We start from the raw sequence: 16,788 nt of genomic DNA, 5'->3' as shown, positions 1-16,788 counted from the left end.
GCTACTCTGGATGGAGGGAATAATTTAGGTAAAATGGACAAAGAAGAATACCACCAAAACTACAAAGCCATCAGAAGGTGTGAGATAATTTCAGAATTTTCTTAAGAATTTCTGCAATGTTGAATGCTGCTGTTCATTCTCCCAGAAAATCTTCTATTGGCATTCCACTTTTGAAGCACATACAATGAAGAGTTAATCATCAGCTACAGAGTTAATTGTGCTCAAAAAACATGGATTCACACAGACATTGAGATTATATCCAACACTGATGAAATGAAACAAAATTAAAACAGTGTTCTGGCATGAGAATTAAGTCAAGGGCACACGAGGGACAGGATATAGTAACACATATTTTTATGGAATGCTGAACTTCTGCCATGGGATCTAACATATAGAACTGTCTCTAGTAAATAATGGGGTTTTTTTTGTCCTCAACTTGTAAACACACCTAGATATCTTATTATTCATTGCGAAATAGTAACTGGTGTTATGCTTCACCTAAGTTCAAAAGTGAGAAAAGTTTATGAGAAATTGTTGACTGGATGAAGAGACAGTTATCTACAAAACTACTTATTCTTATTTACCTCAAATGAAAAATTTAGAGTTATTTTCTCATATTCTGGAGTTCAATGAGGTTCATGTAGGTGAGACAGTTGCCTTAGATGATGAAAAGAAGAAAGGCTCATCAGAAGGGAGACGCATTTTCAGAAACCAATGAAGGTTTCTTAAAGAAGGACTGACTGGGGGATGTGGATGAAAAGCTGGACGTGAGCTGGTAATGTGCACTTGCAGCCCAGAAAGCCAACCGTGTCCTGGGCTGCATCAAAAGAAATGTGTCCAGGAGGTCAAAAGGTGATTCTCTCCCTCTAATCTGCTCACCTGGAGTACTGCATCCAGCTCTGGGGCTCAACATAAGAAGGACATGGACCTGCTGGAGTGAGTTCAGAGAAGGGCCATGAAGATGATCAGAGGACTGTCCCATACGAGGACAGGCTGAGAGAGTTGGGGTTGTTCAGCCTGGAGAAGAGAAGGCTCTGGGGAGACCTTTTAGCAGCCTTCCAGTACCTAAAGGGGGCTACAGGAAAGATGGGAAGGCACTCTTTAACAGGGAGTGTAGTGATAAAACAAGGGGTAATGGTTTTAAGCTGAAAGAAGGTAGATTTGCATTAGATATTAGGGAGAAATTCTTTACTGTAAGGGTGGCAAAACACTGGAACAGCTTGCTCGGAGAGGTTGTGGATGCCCAGTTCCTGGAGGTGTTCAAGGCCAGGCTGGATGAGGCTTTGAGCAACCTGGTCTAGTGGAGGGTGTCCCTGCCCATGGCAGGGGGTTAGAACTAGATGATCTTTAAGATCCCTTCCAACACAAACCATTCTATGATTCTATGAAGTCTAACTTTATAGTCTGAAGAACTCATATCCTGTATTAAAAAAAAAATCCTCCATTTAAGCCAATATATTCAGATCTGTATTTTTAAATTCAGGTTCTATTTAAGCACTTCAGAATATAAACTTTTATTTAAAAATTATGAATGTTTCAATTTTTTTTATTGATCATAATTTCTGGAGTGAAAGTCATTTTCACTAGAAGAATATGAACTTACAAATCTGCATTCAGACACTCATTTTTGCAGATTTTTAATACAGTGTCTAGAGCCATGACTAACCAGCAGACATTAAAGACTCATAACAGGCCAATTATCTACTGAAAAAGCTCAAATGAAACTGGCTTCAATGACAACATTAATTGGAAGTTCTATTTGTGAAAGTTTTACTGTAGATTTTCAAGGAAGACATGCTAAAACTTTTGTCCATGTTTCGATAGCTAAACATTTCATAGAATCAAAGAATGACTCAGGTTGAAAGGGACCTCAAAAGGCCAAGAAGTGCAAACTCCAATTTAAAGTAACCTTAACTATAAGATCACACATCTTTCCTTCTATATGCAATGGCCATCTTTGATTCCATGTGCTTCCTGGACAGGCTGCTACAACACATGCTACCTGTAAAACAACAGAAAGCTGGAAAGAAAATCCAACTAGCATACAAAGAAGCTCCAATAGTTTCTGAAGAAGGTGGTAAGACCACATTATGCAGCCTTTTTCATTGTTTAAAGGAGCTGCTATTAATGTAGCAGTGAAATTTAAATCTTTGTATGTTAATTACAAAGCTCAAACAGCTCAGGCTCCTGATCACTTTATGAAACCTGTATTCTGTTCCCTTGGGCTACAATATGGTTGGAAAGAGCTGGTGTGACACTCGAACTAATAAAGAGAGAAAAGGGAGGTTAGATGCTCATAGGATTTTCTAGTAAGGAAAAGGGCACAGGAATCACTTGTTTTTTGTTGAATGATACCTAGAAACAGCAGATGACCAACATCTACAAGGAGATTGCCTATGGTACGTAGAGATAAAAGATGTAAAAATTTGTCAATTAAGTATCCATCAGACCTGCTTGGAGGAGAGAACTACCTGGTAGCTACTGATAAATCTGTAGGATTAGGGGATGTAGAAAAATGCAGTGGAGAAGGCTCAAAAGGAACCAGACTTATTTACAGATCTTCTCAGTCTGAAAAAGCTGAAGTTAGAGAGACCATAATGTTTGGATAGCGACTTCCATTAATAAGGAGAAACACCAGGCCAAACTCAGTCTCCGTGTATACCCACGCCTTTCCTGAAGACAGAAAGTGCTGAAACTCAAGCAGTCAGCAAAGGGTTTACCTACTGTCTTTCTTCATTGAAACTGTAACCAGAAGATACTGCATTTCTTAGCTTGATTTTCTGAGGCGAGTGTCAGGAAAGCAGCCCAGGACAAAGAAATGACAACAGAGAAATAAATGAGAGCTGTATATCTTCATTCATGGGGAGAAAACTACCTTTCCTTTTTTTGTAGCAACAGCTAGAAAACCAACAGAAATATTGTCAAAGTTGCTAATGAAGGTATAATTTATTATTTCAAATCAACTTTCAAGCTCAAATGCTAAGTCTATTTTTTTCAATCTGCAATGTAATACTTTGGGTGCTGAAGTTTTTGGGTAATACTCTGACAGGAAGAACCACGTAAAAGTTTGTGTAAAAGAAGAGACAGTAATTTGTTTTTTTTTTTTTTTTTTTTTTTGCCAAGTTCAAAATTAATTGTATTATACATTATCCTGATAATTTTAACAAAATTGTGACCTGTCTGCTACTAAAAAAAATAGAAACACTGGAGCTATAGATTACTATTAACTGTTATGACATATTATCCTTTTAATTTCTTAAATAGAGGTATTACATCTTTCACTAAGATACAGGATATTCTGATGTTGGAGGATAGGTTACTTCACCGCAAATTTAGGAACTAAGCTAACAATTTCATTTCTTGTTAAAAATAATTGATTTTAGATTTCTTGAGCAAATATTTATAGTGTATGAATTTATCATGGGTAGATGTTACTTCATTAAAAGAGAAGTTAAACAATTTACTGCAGTTAAAACTGCTCAACATATGCACATGCATATCTCCAAATATTTGCAGTCATATTATTATGCACCTGTATGTATACAGGTAATATTTTTTAAATTTTAAGGTGTAGAGCCAGTCACTAAATAACAGCCTTAGAAGTTATATACTGTGTTTAGTCTGTGTCTTAACTTCACTAGCAGCAGCTCTGTTCACTTATCCATCCCCCAAAAATTTAATTTAACATTCCAAACATGGAATGGTTTTTAACAAAACAAAACAAAACAAAAAACAACAAACCCCAAACCAACCAACCAAACTGAAAAAAAAAAAATCAAACTAAAAAAAATAAACCTCAACAACTTTACAAATAAGTTGTCTGGAGAAGTATTTTGGAAAATTTATATCAACTTCTGATACAAGACAGGAAATATTTAGGCATGTCACTAAACAATTCCATAATCTAATTTTTCAGGACCTTACTGACTTACCTAAAAATTAGCTTCATTTAATTGCAAAGGGGAAAAATGCTTTTCATTGTAATACAGAAAACTAATTTCCCATTGGGTTAAGAATTGGCATGAAATCTAACATTTTATAAGCAGACAAGCCATTCAAAATACTGATATCTTCAGCTTTTTCTCTATATCTCAGGAAGAATCATTTTCATGCCTAATAATTGAGAAACTAATCCTATAAAACCGGGGTTTTTCCTTTTAGTATTGTCTTTAAAATTATCTAGAGCATTTTTATGCAAAAGTATTGCACATACAGAAAAAATATAGGAGTAAATATTTGAAATCATATACAATGGCTTATGCACAGTTTCATCCATCTAAAGCAGTCCGATCACTCCAAATGTATCCTGTTCAAACACACCTTCATACAAGCATTCTGTGTATGTCACTATATACAAAGAAAAAGTAATTGCATACAGTTACCAAACTACTTTATAGGACACTATTTTGCTAATATAGAAGGACGAAACAATGTTTTCCCATATAGGGCAGGTGAGAAACTAAAATCTATCCTATATAGGACAGAGAGACAAGAAAAAAATTTACTGATATTCACTCATTTCTTTCTTCATCTTTTTCTTATTCGATACAATGGAAAATAATTTAAAATCTTGTATGACACATATTTCACTTTCTCCTTTCAGGGCAATTTTTTTTTTTTTTTAATAAAATTGTTCTGGAAAAATGTAATGAACTAAAGAATACTATACCAATAATACCTTGCAAATATATTTTGCATTGCTCAGATTTTGAAAGATGTCAGTGTAAAACAGGCAAAAAGATGCCAAATATAAAATAAAATGAAATTGTGGAAAACATCCCAAGTAAATTATCTTTATATGTTCTAGTTTTTACAGATAAGATTTTGAAGTAACTAGTATAGGATCTAAAAAGCACTTAACATTTTTGGTTTTATTTTATATACATAAAAGTAGGAAACATTCAGTTAATCTGTGACTTTTAGTAACGGTAAAGATTTACAAAGAGGATCATCATTTCAGGTTAAAATTCAGTGATCTTTAACTAAAACCTAGGAGTGTATTATCTATCACCTTATACAGTAAAGAAAAGTTTATGAAAGAAACACATTAGAGCAAGGCACTGAAACTCATAAAACACTGTCTAAAAGAACTGCTGAGAAACATGGAACACGTAAGTACAAAGAAAAAGGGGACCATCAAATTACTAAAGGGTAAAATAACATTTTCTTAAAGACCATTTTATGTTGACCCCGTGCAGCCTTAAAGTTTTAAGACTTCTAAGAAGCTGCTGTGACTCTCTATTCCCAACCAAAAACTCACTTGTTTGATGCGGTCTGGATTAACAGTGGTCTGAGGCTGTAGAATGCTGACAGGCTCTGTCTTGGCCACATTTTGAGGCATTTCTCGGATCTTCTCTGCAATGAAGCCATGAACTGCATTTAGCGCTTCAACTGTTCCCTGGATCAGACACACCCGCTCTGTAGTACCTGCAAATACCAAAAGTTGATCTGAACAAAGTGGATTCTTCAAGATCCCACTAACTGCTTCAATTATGGCATAAAGATGGCACTCAAAAGCAACCTCGCAAACCCAACTAGTAATACCTCTGTAAACATACAAATGAGAGATTTCCAAAAGATAACACACTGACGATCTGAAGATGTTTTAAACAATGCATATTTGTGTAGATCCTAAAAACACATAACTTTCCAAGACAATCTAGATAACATAAAACAGAAGGAAAACAAGCAAACAAACGAAAAAAACGCACACAACAAAATCACTAGGTTTTGTTGGAAATATTAGCAAATATGATAAGTATGTGCAAATCACGTCTTTTAAATTATTTTGGCCTAGTTCTAGACTACTCCAAAATATTGTGCAACTTCTAGGTAACATATGGGTGAACACAATAGCCAGTATTATAGAGGCACATGGAATAAACTTTTGCAATGAACACTTGAACTGCAAATACATTCATTTAGTGTAGACTTTTTATTAGTGTAAACATTATTACACTGATGTTTTAAACAGCTTCAAGTTGTTACGGCAAGACCTTTCAAGGCCCACTGACATTTGAGTATCCACTTGGTCTTTTATAACCTTTCTACTGTACAACATTCCTGCAATAACTGCAATTATTTACTGAATACACTGAGTTTAAGCTGTCTTTAATGTGATTTAGCAGTTGGAAATTATGAAAGCTTGTATCAAATAAGTAGTCAATACCCCACAAATTACATTTCAAGAACTTCTGTCTACAGTTATGCTGCATAACATTCATGTAGGATATCTAGATTACACGGCTACCTTCTAAGCACCCATGTTCTAAGGTCACTACATGCATGTCAAATAGGTCTGACAGGGGAAATACATATTTATTCTATGTGTAAGAATACATTGCCTTCGGTGGCAATGAAGCAGAGGAGGTGACACTTTCCCATCACACTCATTTGTAAATATAGGAGGGATGCTTAAGAAAAGCAAGCCTTGAACATATTCCTAATTCCCCAAGTGTAACCCTCTGTTTCTCGTCACTTAGTTTTGCCTGTTTCTCAGTTTTAACCATTCTGCTCTATCATTTCTTTTAACTGTTCCCTCTAATCTGCAGCATGTTGTTTTTCTTGTATTGGCTGTTACTCACTCTCCCTTATATCACCATTACTTACTTTCATCTTTAATTTCATTGACTCATTATAATTACTTGCCTATCCATGTAGCCTGGAGAAAGACAGTCTGATGTGCCTTTTTTAGCTTGTCTTTTGTATACTACCTCATAGAATTTGCAATTCTATGCAGATTACCACCAAACACTAAATAACTAGTTATAATTCTCGAGAAAGGCTTAGACAAAACCTGCAGTGCCACATAACCCTTTTCCAAACTGAAATTGTGCTTTCTGTGTCACAAAAAACACACCAGTCCTTATTTCTTTGATTTCTTAATTAAAAACACTTACAGGATAGCTAAAGATGGATTCAGAATTGTGGAATATTTTTTTTTTTTACTAGAGTGGTTTTAGATGATATTGTATAGCATTTAGATGATTTACTGTATACCAAAAAAGGGGTTTTTTTTACATATTGGGTTGCAGCTTGATACATCCTCAGTAGACAAAGAATATGAAAAACCCAGTATCGATCCTAAGAATACAAGTACGACTGCACTGAAACAAACCGCATTCTCTATTCCACATATCAAACCACTTCAATAGGTTCCACACGATCAGTTTTCACTTGAAAAACAAGATCTAACAGGAGTTGGAAAAACGAAACTTAAACCAGAGTATTGTAGTTTCCAATTTTGTTCTGCAGAACTACCAAAAAAAAAAGACAATGTAGATGTCCAAGTAAAACTGCTTTGAAATTTGAACAGGTAGTACATACTTCCACAATCACATTCTGTACATTTCCAACATACTAATATTAATGATTTTTCATCACCATGTTTTTACCTTCAAATACCAGTAGGGCAGTTTTACTAACAGAAGAAAATTATAACACTAATTACCATTATATTAGTGTATTCCTGAAAACATAATAATACTGCCATGCAAACATATGCCAGATACATATCCCTGCTCAGTGCCAGTGTGAGTTTTGCTTCAAGATTACAGGAGAGGAAGCAAAATAACAAATATGAGCCATGGAATTAGCACAAAAATAAATACAATTTTTGTCATTGGTGTATTTCTCATAAATATGATTGACACCATCACATGCGAATCTTTTCTGACGAAAAATTCATTCACTATACCTAAATAAACGAAAATTACAATGTAATGATGTGGTAAATGCTAACAAGTTTGCAATTATTTCTGAAGTTCACAATGTGTTAGTTGGCCACATTATCATTGCACAATCTGCACAGAATCACAGGCAATACAGAGATTAGAGAAATGTACCAGGGAGGTAAGTAACCTCCTCCCTAAACTTCCCTTCCTATCAGTTTCATCTTTAGTAATATCTATTGCTATCAAGTCATCTTAACATATGTTCTTCACAACACTGCAACATAGTTTTAACAGAGAATAATAGTACAGTAACCTTAGTCACCTGCAAGAAAAAAATTGGTATTATTAGTAAATGCTTCTCATCTGCTCCTGTGAATGATCTCTAAAGACTAAATATTTCATTACCTAAAGATGAAACGTCACACTAAGAGCCTTGCCTGCTCATTAACTTAACGTATTAAAAAAAAAAAAAAAAAAAAAAAAAAGTCTTTCAAAGACTTTTTTCTTAAGAAACAGTACCAGGTAACACTGAAATTCAACTTCGTGGAAGAAGCTCTAGAGCAAAACTGATAGAATGAGAAATAAACTTTTTTATTTCTCTATTAAAATATGTTATTTAAAAAGTAATTAAAATTAGGATCACAACACATCAGTGTTTCAAAAACTGTCAGTTTAATAAACCTTGAGATAAAATACAAAATTAGAATGATTACACTCTTAACAGCAAGTTATATAAGTATCACAATCAAATTCATGTTTATCAAGAGCAAGTTTTTTTTAGTACATTTATATTACCTGTTATAGTGTCTTTCAACAAATCAACTTCAAAATACAGCTAATTATTTTCTTCCCAAAACACTCTGTCAAAAAAAGGGAGTTTAAATGACATAAGTGTGCCCTGGTTCCAGCTAAACCACAACAAAGTGGAAGGCACCACAGAAAACGAGACTTGGTTCCTAGAGAAAGCTTTCTCAGTGTTTTTCTTCCTACTTGGCTTCCTCCCCCTTTTGCAAACAACTCCTGTGGTTTCTGTGTAAAGCAATCCAGCTCTGAGAAAATGCTCTGGGGAGTCTTTATGCCGCAGTATTAATTGTCTCCTAAATGATGAGATGTGCTGTGGATTGATCAATGCAGCTAATGCAAGTGTTCTCTGGGTCAGCAGACAACACACTGAAACAAAACACCGATCAGGTTACGGCCGAACTACCGGAGCCTCATACCGAAAGCACTTAACAGGGATGACTACTGTCAAAACATTTGAAAGGAAAACAGTCGATGCTAAATGGGAATATCATTAAACTTGACACTAACTGACTAAAAAGTATCCTACAATCTGTGTTATTTTAGAAGGCGCACTATAATAAAAATACACTTTATGTCATGCTACAGCCCGAACACACTACATTTCAGTACGTACAAACCAGGATGCACTAAAGGGAAATCACTGTTCCACAAAGAAATACAACTGTGCAAAAGCACATTTCACATAGAGTAAGATACAGTAAAGTGCATCACAATAGTAGCACATTTTCTTCAAGGGTTATGTCAACAAAAAGAAGTAAAAAAAAAAAGCGTGGAGAAGTTGTATATGTGTACAGTTGGGATTTGCTTGAATCTTCTGAAGTGATGCTGTTGTATTACTTCACGCAACTCTAATAGCTTTTCACCCTGATAACAGACTATAATAATTTACAAGAGTCACACCAAGGGAAAACTGCCAGCTATATGACCAACCTGTATAACAAAAATAAGCCTAAGAATCACTAAAGTTGGTGAAATTTCTGTAATTTTAAAAGCTTTTGTGCTCCATTAGTGTCTAAAGTAAACTCAGATATTTATAATTTTTAGTTGTTTAGCAGTTATATCCACTCATTTTTTCCACATTTTTATGAACAAAAGCTCAGTTATCTATATGCATACTTTTTGTCATGATTTTCAAGATTTATTTAAAATTCAGATCTCATTTTTTTAAATAGCTGCCTTAGAGAAAGCCGAAGCACCAAATAATCTGTGCCTTTATTTTTGTGGAAACGTAGTAGATATAAAATTATTCTATTTTTTTAATTATTTACAATTCAAATTGGAGTTAGGATCATGTATTGACCATTGTCTTTTACATAAGAAGAGATAAAACATATACAAAAGAATAATTCTGCCACAGAAAATGACCAAGTGTAGAACAGGTGGTCATCATCTCTGTACATTCAAGAAAACAAAACATTTTTATGTATGTTCAATAATACTAAAGTCCATGACAAAAGTTTTTTTGTGATTACAAAACAGGAAAACCAATATCTAAATACATGCTGCTGATGCTGTTGCTACAATCATTTCATATTTACTTTTTCTAAAAATTACTGAGTAAATTACTCGGTATTTGTACGTGCTCTACTTTTCAGCAAGGAAAATGTGGTTTATTTCCTCTTATATCAGAATTAAAATTCAATTTGTACATATATGTTTTAACTTTTTCTTATCAAAAAAAAGAGGTAGAAGGTAATTGCACAAAAAAGCCTGCCTGTACGTTTCACCAAAAATATATTTTTAAAACTAATGGAGAAAAAATAAATCTTAGTTTTTTGTTTTGTTTAGCTTTTATGGGGAATTTTTTTGTGCTTAGTTTTTTAATATGAAAACAGATATCATAACACATAAAACACTCTTTTTCTCTGCAGTTCGATGAGGGGGGGAAGGATGAAACCATTAGCAGTCATCAGGCAATTTAAAAGTAAGCAAATAAAAATCTGGTTTGAAATCCAATAAGCTAGTTAGGCCTAAAACCTAAACAGCTTGCAGTAACTTTGTTTTAATCATTCATTTTTTCTTCCACCTCCTTTAACTACCTAAAACTTTACTTCTGGCAAATATCCTTAGCAACCACATCGCACTAATTTTATCCAGAATATTTTAAATGCAGTTGTGAAACTTCAAAGCAACAGGCAGCTTTATCTCTTGAGAAGGTTTTTATTTACTTTTTAGACAACCAATACGGCTTTTAAAACAACCATTAGAATGAATGCTAGAAGATGCAATAGGATAAAGGATGCTGGCGCTTTCAATGTTCTTATTTCTGTACTTAACAGGCATACATCTCTATATAGTTGCCATTAAACTTTAAACTGTTTGTTTAAAGACTGTGATTCAACGTTTAAGAGTTCTACTGCATTCACAGAAACACTCACTAAATGTTAAACCTATTTCTGTATTTTATGTATCTTCATCAAAATTGGGGAACACACTGTACCTTTCAGAAATTACTGCCTGGCATTTATATGACTCTATACACTTATCATTGGGCTTTTACATTAATCTTAAAGAGCATTTGAAAACCTAAAAAGCACAATGCATTACCAGCACAGGGTAATCCCAATACATCCACTAATTAAATCTCCTTATATTTTTCCAGTGTACCATGCCAATTTTTTTGACACTGAAAGGAAAAACCTGACAGAGGAGCCAAAGCTAAAACCCTAACTAAATGAAAGGCTGCACAACAATCTCTCATCAGTTGATTTGTATTAAGCTTTTTATTTGATAAACCATGGTACAGCAGTCAGTAACTCTAACATCCCATATGTTTATTTTTCTGACTCATGATCAAATGGCTTGTAGAGTGTGTTTCTATGTAACATGGCCAGCAACTGCTTCAGCCTAAAACTGATCTTGCGAAAGCTCTTGGTAAAATAGGACTGTGCTTTGAGATCATTCCCAAGCAATGTAAAAACTGTCAATAACACGCTTAACAAGAAAATCAGATAAACTCTTCCTTGCATATAACATTTCCTCTCTACACTTCCATAAAACCTCAGCAAATGAAAGACAGACAATAAAAATGTGTTATACTCAAATGCATTATCAGTATTTCACAATGTCTTAAACAGACATGAAAAGCCTTTGTCATATAAATGGCAAAATGTACACAACCTCAAATGGGACACAGAAGAACATCACACACGTGCAATGTGTCACAGAAATCTCAACAAGACAGTTTTCTCCTTTGGCCCTTTCTCCCTCCTGTTCTGTCACCATTGTTTCTTGAGAGAGAATTAATTGTTCTTAATATAAAGCCTTCTCCCATATTCATCACAGACAAAGATGCCTCTCTCTTAATGCAAAGCTTCATGATCTACTACACTTCCCAAACTGAAAGGGGAAATAAGGGCTAGTGGCAATTCTAGGACACTGATGTTCTGCATTTGTTTTCATCCAGACAAAATAATTTTGGAACAGTTTACACAACTAGGGAGTAAAACTTAACGTTCCCAGACTAAAAATTAAAATATCAACTTTAATAACAATTAAAATAGATGAATAAAAGAAGAATATATTGAAGGGAATCTATGAAATTGAAAGGAAACAAATATTGCCCTGTAAGAATCTTCTTCATATTGCTGTTACAAAATCAGAGCATCCTTAACTTTGATTTTAAATGTCAAGATTACTGATTGGATGCATTTAGCTTCACTAAAGCTCTATTCTTCTTTCAGGGGGAAATAAACTGTTCCCTTTAAAGTTTCATCTGCAATTACTGCTCCAAAAATTCTTACTATTAATATTTTTTGCATCTACATTATACTTACATGAGTCAAGCATCTAATAAAAGCAGAAAGTCAGAATAAGTGGTCTATTTCTTGAAACACTTTAATAGATGTGATTATTACCAAGCATGTGCACCTATGCACATGCTTTGCTGAAATCTGCAAAAAAACATGTTAGAACTTGGGGTCCTCTAATGTCAGTCCTCTAATATTGTTTTATCAGGTGTTCATAGGAAGCCTTACTAGCCTCGGCAGAAGAAACTGACTGCTGAACTCATATTGATAACATGTCTTTTAGGCATGGCATACGGATAGCCATGCACATATATGTACATATACGTATTCATACACACATATATATCAATTTGCTTTACTTTAATTGATTAAGTGATCCCTTCAACATAATTCAGATATTAAAATAAATCAGGTTTAAAAATTCAGTAAAATGTATAAAACGTGTGAGTTCTCAGAATTATACGAAAACTTCGAGTTTACAGTCCATTGTACTCTGGTCACAAGAGTGAATTACATGATTACAGGTCTAACATAGGAGTCTGAAGAAATGGATTATTCTCATGTGAGAGAGAAACCTAGGAAATTAAAAATATTTAAATAAAAGGAAAAAACCTCAAACCTCATAATTAGTAAAGGCTTAGAAGGGATGATGAATCATCTTATAAAGCAAACAATCTCTTTAATATAAACCATTTTGTTGGATAGTAGCTAAGGATTTGATGATTATTTCCCAAAAATTAAATGGTATAAAGAGAGATGAGGAATTACTGATTATTATTATTATACTGTTATGTGTAAGACAGGAAACAAGGATTATAACTACTTTTCTTTGTTTAAGAGTTATTCATAAAAAAAATCTGTAGATTCCACTGTAAAATCTGGTAAATTTCCCCAAAACCAAAGGCAAAGACAAGAGATTTTGTCTTGCTAAGTTTTTATGAAGGAGTGTTACCTAGATGCTAAACAATCAGAGAGAAAATATGTGTACAAATCAATGCCAAAGGGCTGCAATGAAAGTGAGCACAGCCTAATTATGCTTTCGGAAAGCATGGTTCTGGAAACTAAAAGCTCTAGAACTGTAAAAGCCATTAGAAAGAGATCAAAAATTTTTACATTTTGCTGCTATTAAGTTATATGTCAGAGAAGAAATTCCCCAAAATAGTACTTAGGGAAACAAACCCCTATTAATTTTTCATTCCACCTCCGAAATTTTTCAGTACATAGGCTAAACTGTCATCTTCTCATCCTCAGTTTCCTAAAGTTGGAAAGTGAACACATTTCCTCTAAGTGTCTGTCCTCTGAAGAACAAAATAATGAAAAAGAAAACAATTGGAATACAAAATGTAGAATTTAAACAAAAGACAAAATGTTTAAATTTATTAATTACTACGTGCACTTCTATCTATAAAAAAAAAAAAAATCAGATGAGTTAGGGTCCCCAAATTACATAACATTCTCTGCTAACAGAAATCTGTTTAAATTTTTCTCTTCATTTTTTTCCTTCTTAACAGTGGTAACATATGCTTCTGACTCATATAGACACTTTCTGAAAAGGAAATGGGTTTGCCACTATGGTGCTTATAAGGCTTTTCTAATATGGTAATATAATAATTTACTTATTAATATATTTTTAAGATTACTAAGGTGCCTGGAATGTTGCACAGTTACTGTTTTTCCCCTATCAATGAACAGTAAGCATCTAAATAAACAGACCTGCTCATAAAAATCCAGTACCTAAGTTTGATGAAAATGTGAAGGTCTCTGAGAAGCAAAAGCTTTCAACATCATTAAAAAAAACAAGCACACATAACATCACCACAAGATAAATCTGCTGGAGAAAAAAGGGCTGCCCTTATTTTTGGAAGAGGACCACAGAACAGAAAGAAAAAAATAACATGTTTTCCAAGATACTGGAATGAATTTTCATATCAACAAAACCACTTAAGAATATTTTTCATGTTAAGTAATGTTCAGATGGCAATTACAGCTTTTATGCTATAGTAATATGAACCTTAGTTAATAGTGCCTCCTACACATACAGTCACCAAAGGAAAAAATCTACCCATTTAAACGGTAAAATATACTTTGAGTAATTGTAGGAACTGATACTTTTTATAATTTAAAGTGATAACAGTTCAAATCACCAAAGGAGTTTTTCTCCTCTCCAAATATTTCCCAAGTCATAGTTTAAAAGCCTGTGAAAAGCTTTGGAAAATCCTCTTAGATATGGCCAGTTGCTCAAGAAATCGAATCGCCTAATATATTCATTACTATGTATCTGCTTGGAAGAAGCAAATACCAAATTTCAGGTAAATGAGCTATCCCCAAACTTTAGATTAGAGATTTTATTAAAATATTTATGAGTATTTTTTATACACTTGCAAGTAAACATTGACAGTGATCATAGAAACATTTTTTTAGGAGTATGCTTATTACTGTTGAATGCTTTTTAATTTAAATCATGATCCTGCAAGAAATTATCTATAGTGTGCAAGATAAAATGTGAAGAGAGACACCATGGCAACTATATCATAAGAATTATTCTACATCCCAGTCCTGCAATATAAGTAAAGACTAGAGGATGCATACATCTTATGTTTTCAGACTAGGAAGAATGTTGTCACGTCAAAACCAGAAGGGTCTCTCATGTTGATACAGTCATTTTAACAGACATACAAACACAGTGGGCAAACACAATCACACCTTTTGCTGTCCTGCTCCTTCTGTTTTCCTCTTTACTACATGCTAGTCCAAATCCACGTTCTGTCCATAGTAGATTTTAGTGCTGTATGTTTAAATCCATTGCTCTCAGCAGTGGACTTCTAGTCCAGAGTTTATACAGAAAGCAGGTAGGAAGAGTTTGGGACTATTGCCCAGGCATTCAGTACACTATGGTTACTTTTGTCGCCTTAGCTCCTTCCTGACTTCCAGGCTGTCACCCTTTCAGAGCATGTCCTGTTGGTTTTTTCTATGAGTGGCGTTTATCTCCCCCTAAGTTTAGCTTTCTAAAATTTATGTATTGAGTCCAAGGTATCTGATTAAGAAAGACAGGGATGTCCATGAAGAATGCACCCCATCTGCCTTTGGATGGAATCATCCCAAAAAGATAGGATGCTCTCACCCTTAACTACACCAGCAGCTTGAGTATTACCTGAGATTAGACACAAGGCTTCTTAAAGGCTCACTATTGTATTGTTTTCCAGAAACAGCTACAACATAAATGTTTAATTACTCTTAATAGTAAAGCTATAATATTTACTACTAATGCCATATAACAGCATTAAAAGCATTGCCAGGGTGCAGGAATAAGGCAGTATGTAAAATTATTCTGATGCAGTAAGAGGTAAACTGGTGTCAACAAAAAGATTTCCCTCCAAAAGCAAATGACAGAACCATTTCTACCCACCTGCAGTTCTATGAAAATTCACAAATATCTTTTCACATATAAGTCCACCACAAAAAAGAATATTGTTATATATTTTATATATATAACATATATACATGCATGTGTGTATATATATATATGTTATGTAGGCTAAACTGTTTCACAACTTTTTTGCAGTGGATGGCAGCTGCTCTTTCTGTTTTTATAGCCAACACACAGCTACATATTCTTTAGTCCTAAGCACTCAAAAATCCCTGCCTCACAGATATTTGCTGAACTATTTTTAGTATTGTACAAAATTACCTTTAAAATAGTCAAGGTAGATATAATGGCCTTGGTAAGTTCAGTACCAATGAGCTAAAGAAGTTGCTGAAATTCATTTTTTGCATGTTCTGTCACAAAAAGTCCACAGAAGATTAAAAAAATGAGAGAAGGTTAGGAATCCTGGCTTTTTCTTTAGTTTCTGTACCCTTTCACCATCAGAAACAGAACTTGGTGAACAAAAGATCTTCTGCCAGCACTATGGCTGGTCCAGACAGGAACTTTTGCTATGGGCCAGTCATTTTGCAAGCATCTTCAACCCTTCAAAAGAATAATGCCACAATTTAATGTTTATACAAATGCTACCACATTTCAATGTTTACATGATTGGATTTGAGGAAATCCAGGCAGCTAGCTCGTGCAGCTTCACTGATCAAGAACAGGGCTGAAGAATAGGAATAGGGTTTTTTCCCCTGCTTTTGAAGAGTTGGTCAAGCATTCCTGTTTAGATACAGAATGGTGTCAGAATTAATCTGGAATGAATACAAAGTGTTAATTTCCACAAGGTCATTATCAGGTCCTTAAATCTATGGATATTGCCACTGAAGTCACTGAAACTTCACAGACAGTAAGTCTCCAACATAAATCTGACTGCAAGAGAAGAACCTGGACTGAATGCACTACTAACCTACTGAATGTACTACTGGGTTTCGTTCTCCACATTTCTGTTCCATATTAAGCAGATAAATTTAAGCTGATAAAGCCACTGGATTCTTCTAGACAGAATTAAAAGTCATACATTTAGTTGCATTACATCGAACTCATAAAACTGTTTTAAGACTGAGTTTTTATTCCTTTGCCCACCTCTTCCCTCCTCCCCACCCTTTAAAAAAAAAAAAAAAAAAAAAAAAAAACT

At 34.1% G+C, this 16,788-nt stretch overlaps 1 protein-coding gene across 1 annotated transcript in view; it reads right to left on the bottom strand.

Annotated features, from left to right (window-relative positions):
- NOVA1 (neuro-oncological ventral antigen 1) overlaps positions 1-16,788 on the bottom strand; it is a 145,748-nt gene that overhangs the window by 32,688 nt on the left and 96,272 nt on the right. The window contains exon 3 of the mRNA XM_010078473.1: positions 5,261-5,427. Within this exon, the coding sequence (XP_010076775.1) occupies positions 5,261-5,341 (81 nt within the window). The 5' untranslated portion in view covers positions 5,342-5,427. The remainder of the gene's footprint in view (positions 1-5,260; positions 5,428-16,788) is intronic.

The sequence above is a fragment of the Pterocles gutturalis genome, unplaced genomic scaffold (assembly GCF_000699245.1).
Source record: "Pterocles gutturalis isolate BGI_N339 unplaced genomic scaffold, ASM69924v1 scaffold1833, whole genome shotgun sequence".
NCBI classification, from domain to species: domain Eukaryota; kingdom Metazoa; phylum Chordata; class Aves; order Pterocliformes; family Pteroclidae; genus Pterocles; species Pterocles gutturalis.
The sequence above is the reverse complement of the archived record's forward strand: the minus strand, read 5'-3'. Positions and strand labels throughout refer to the sequence as shown.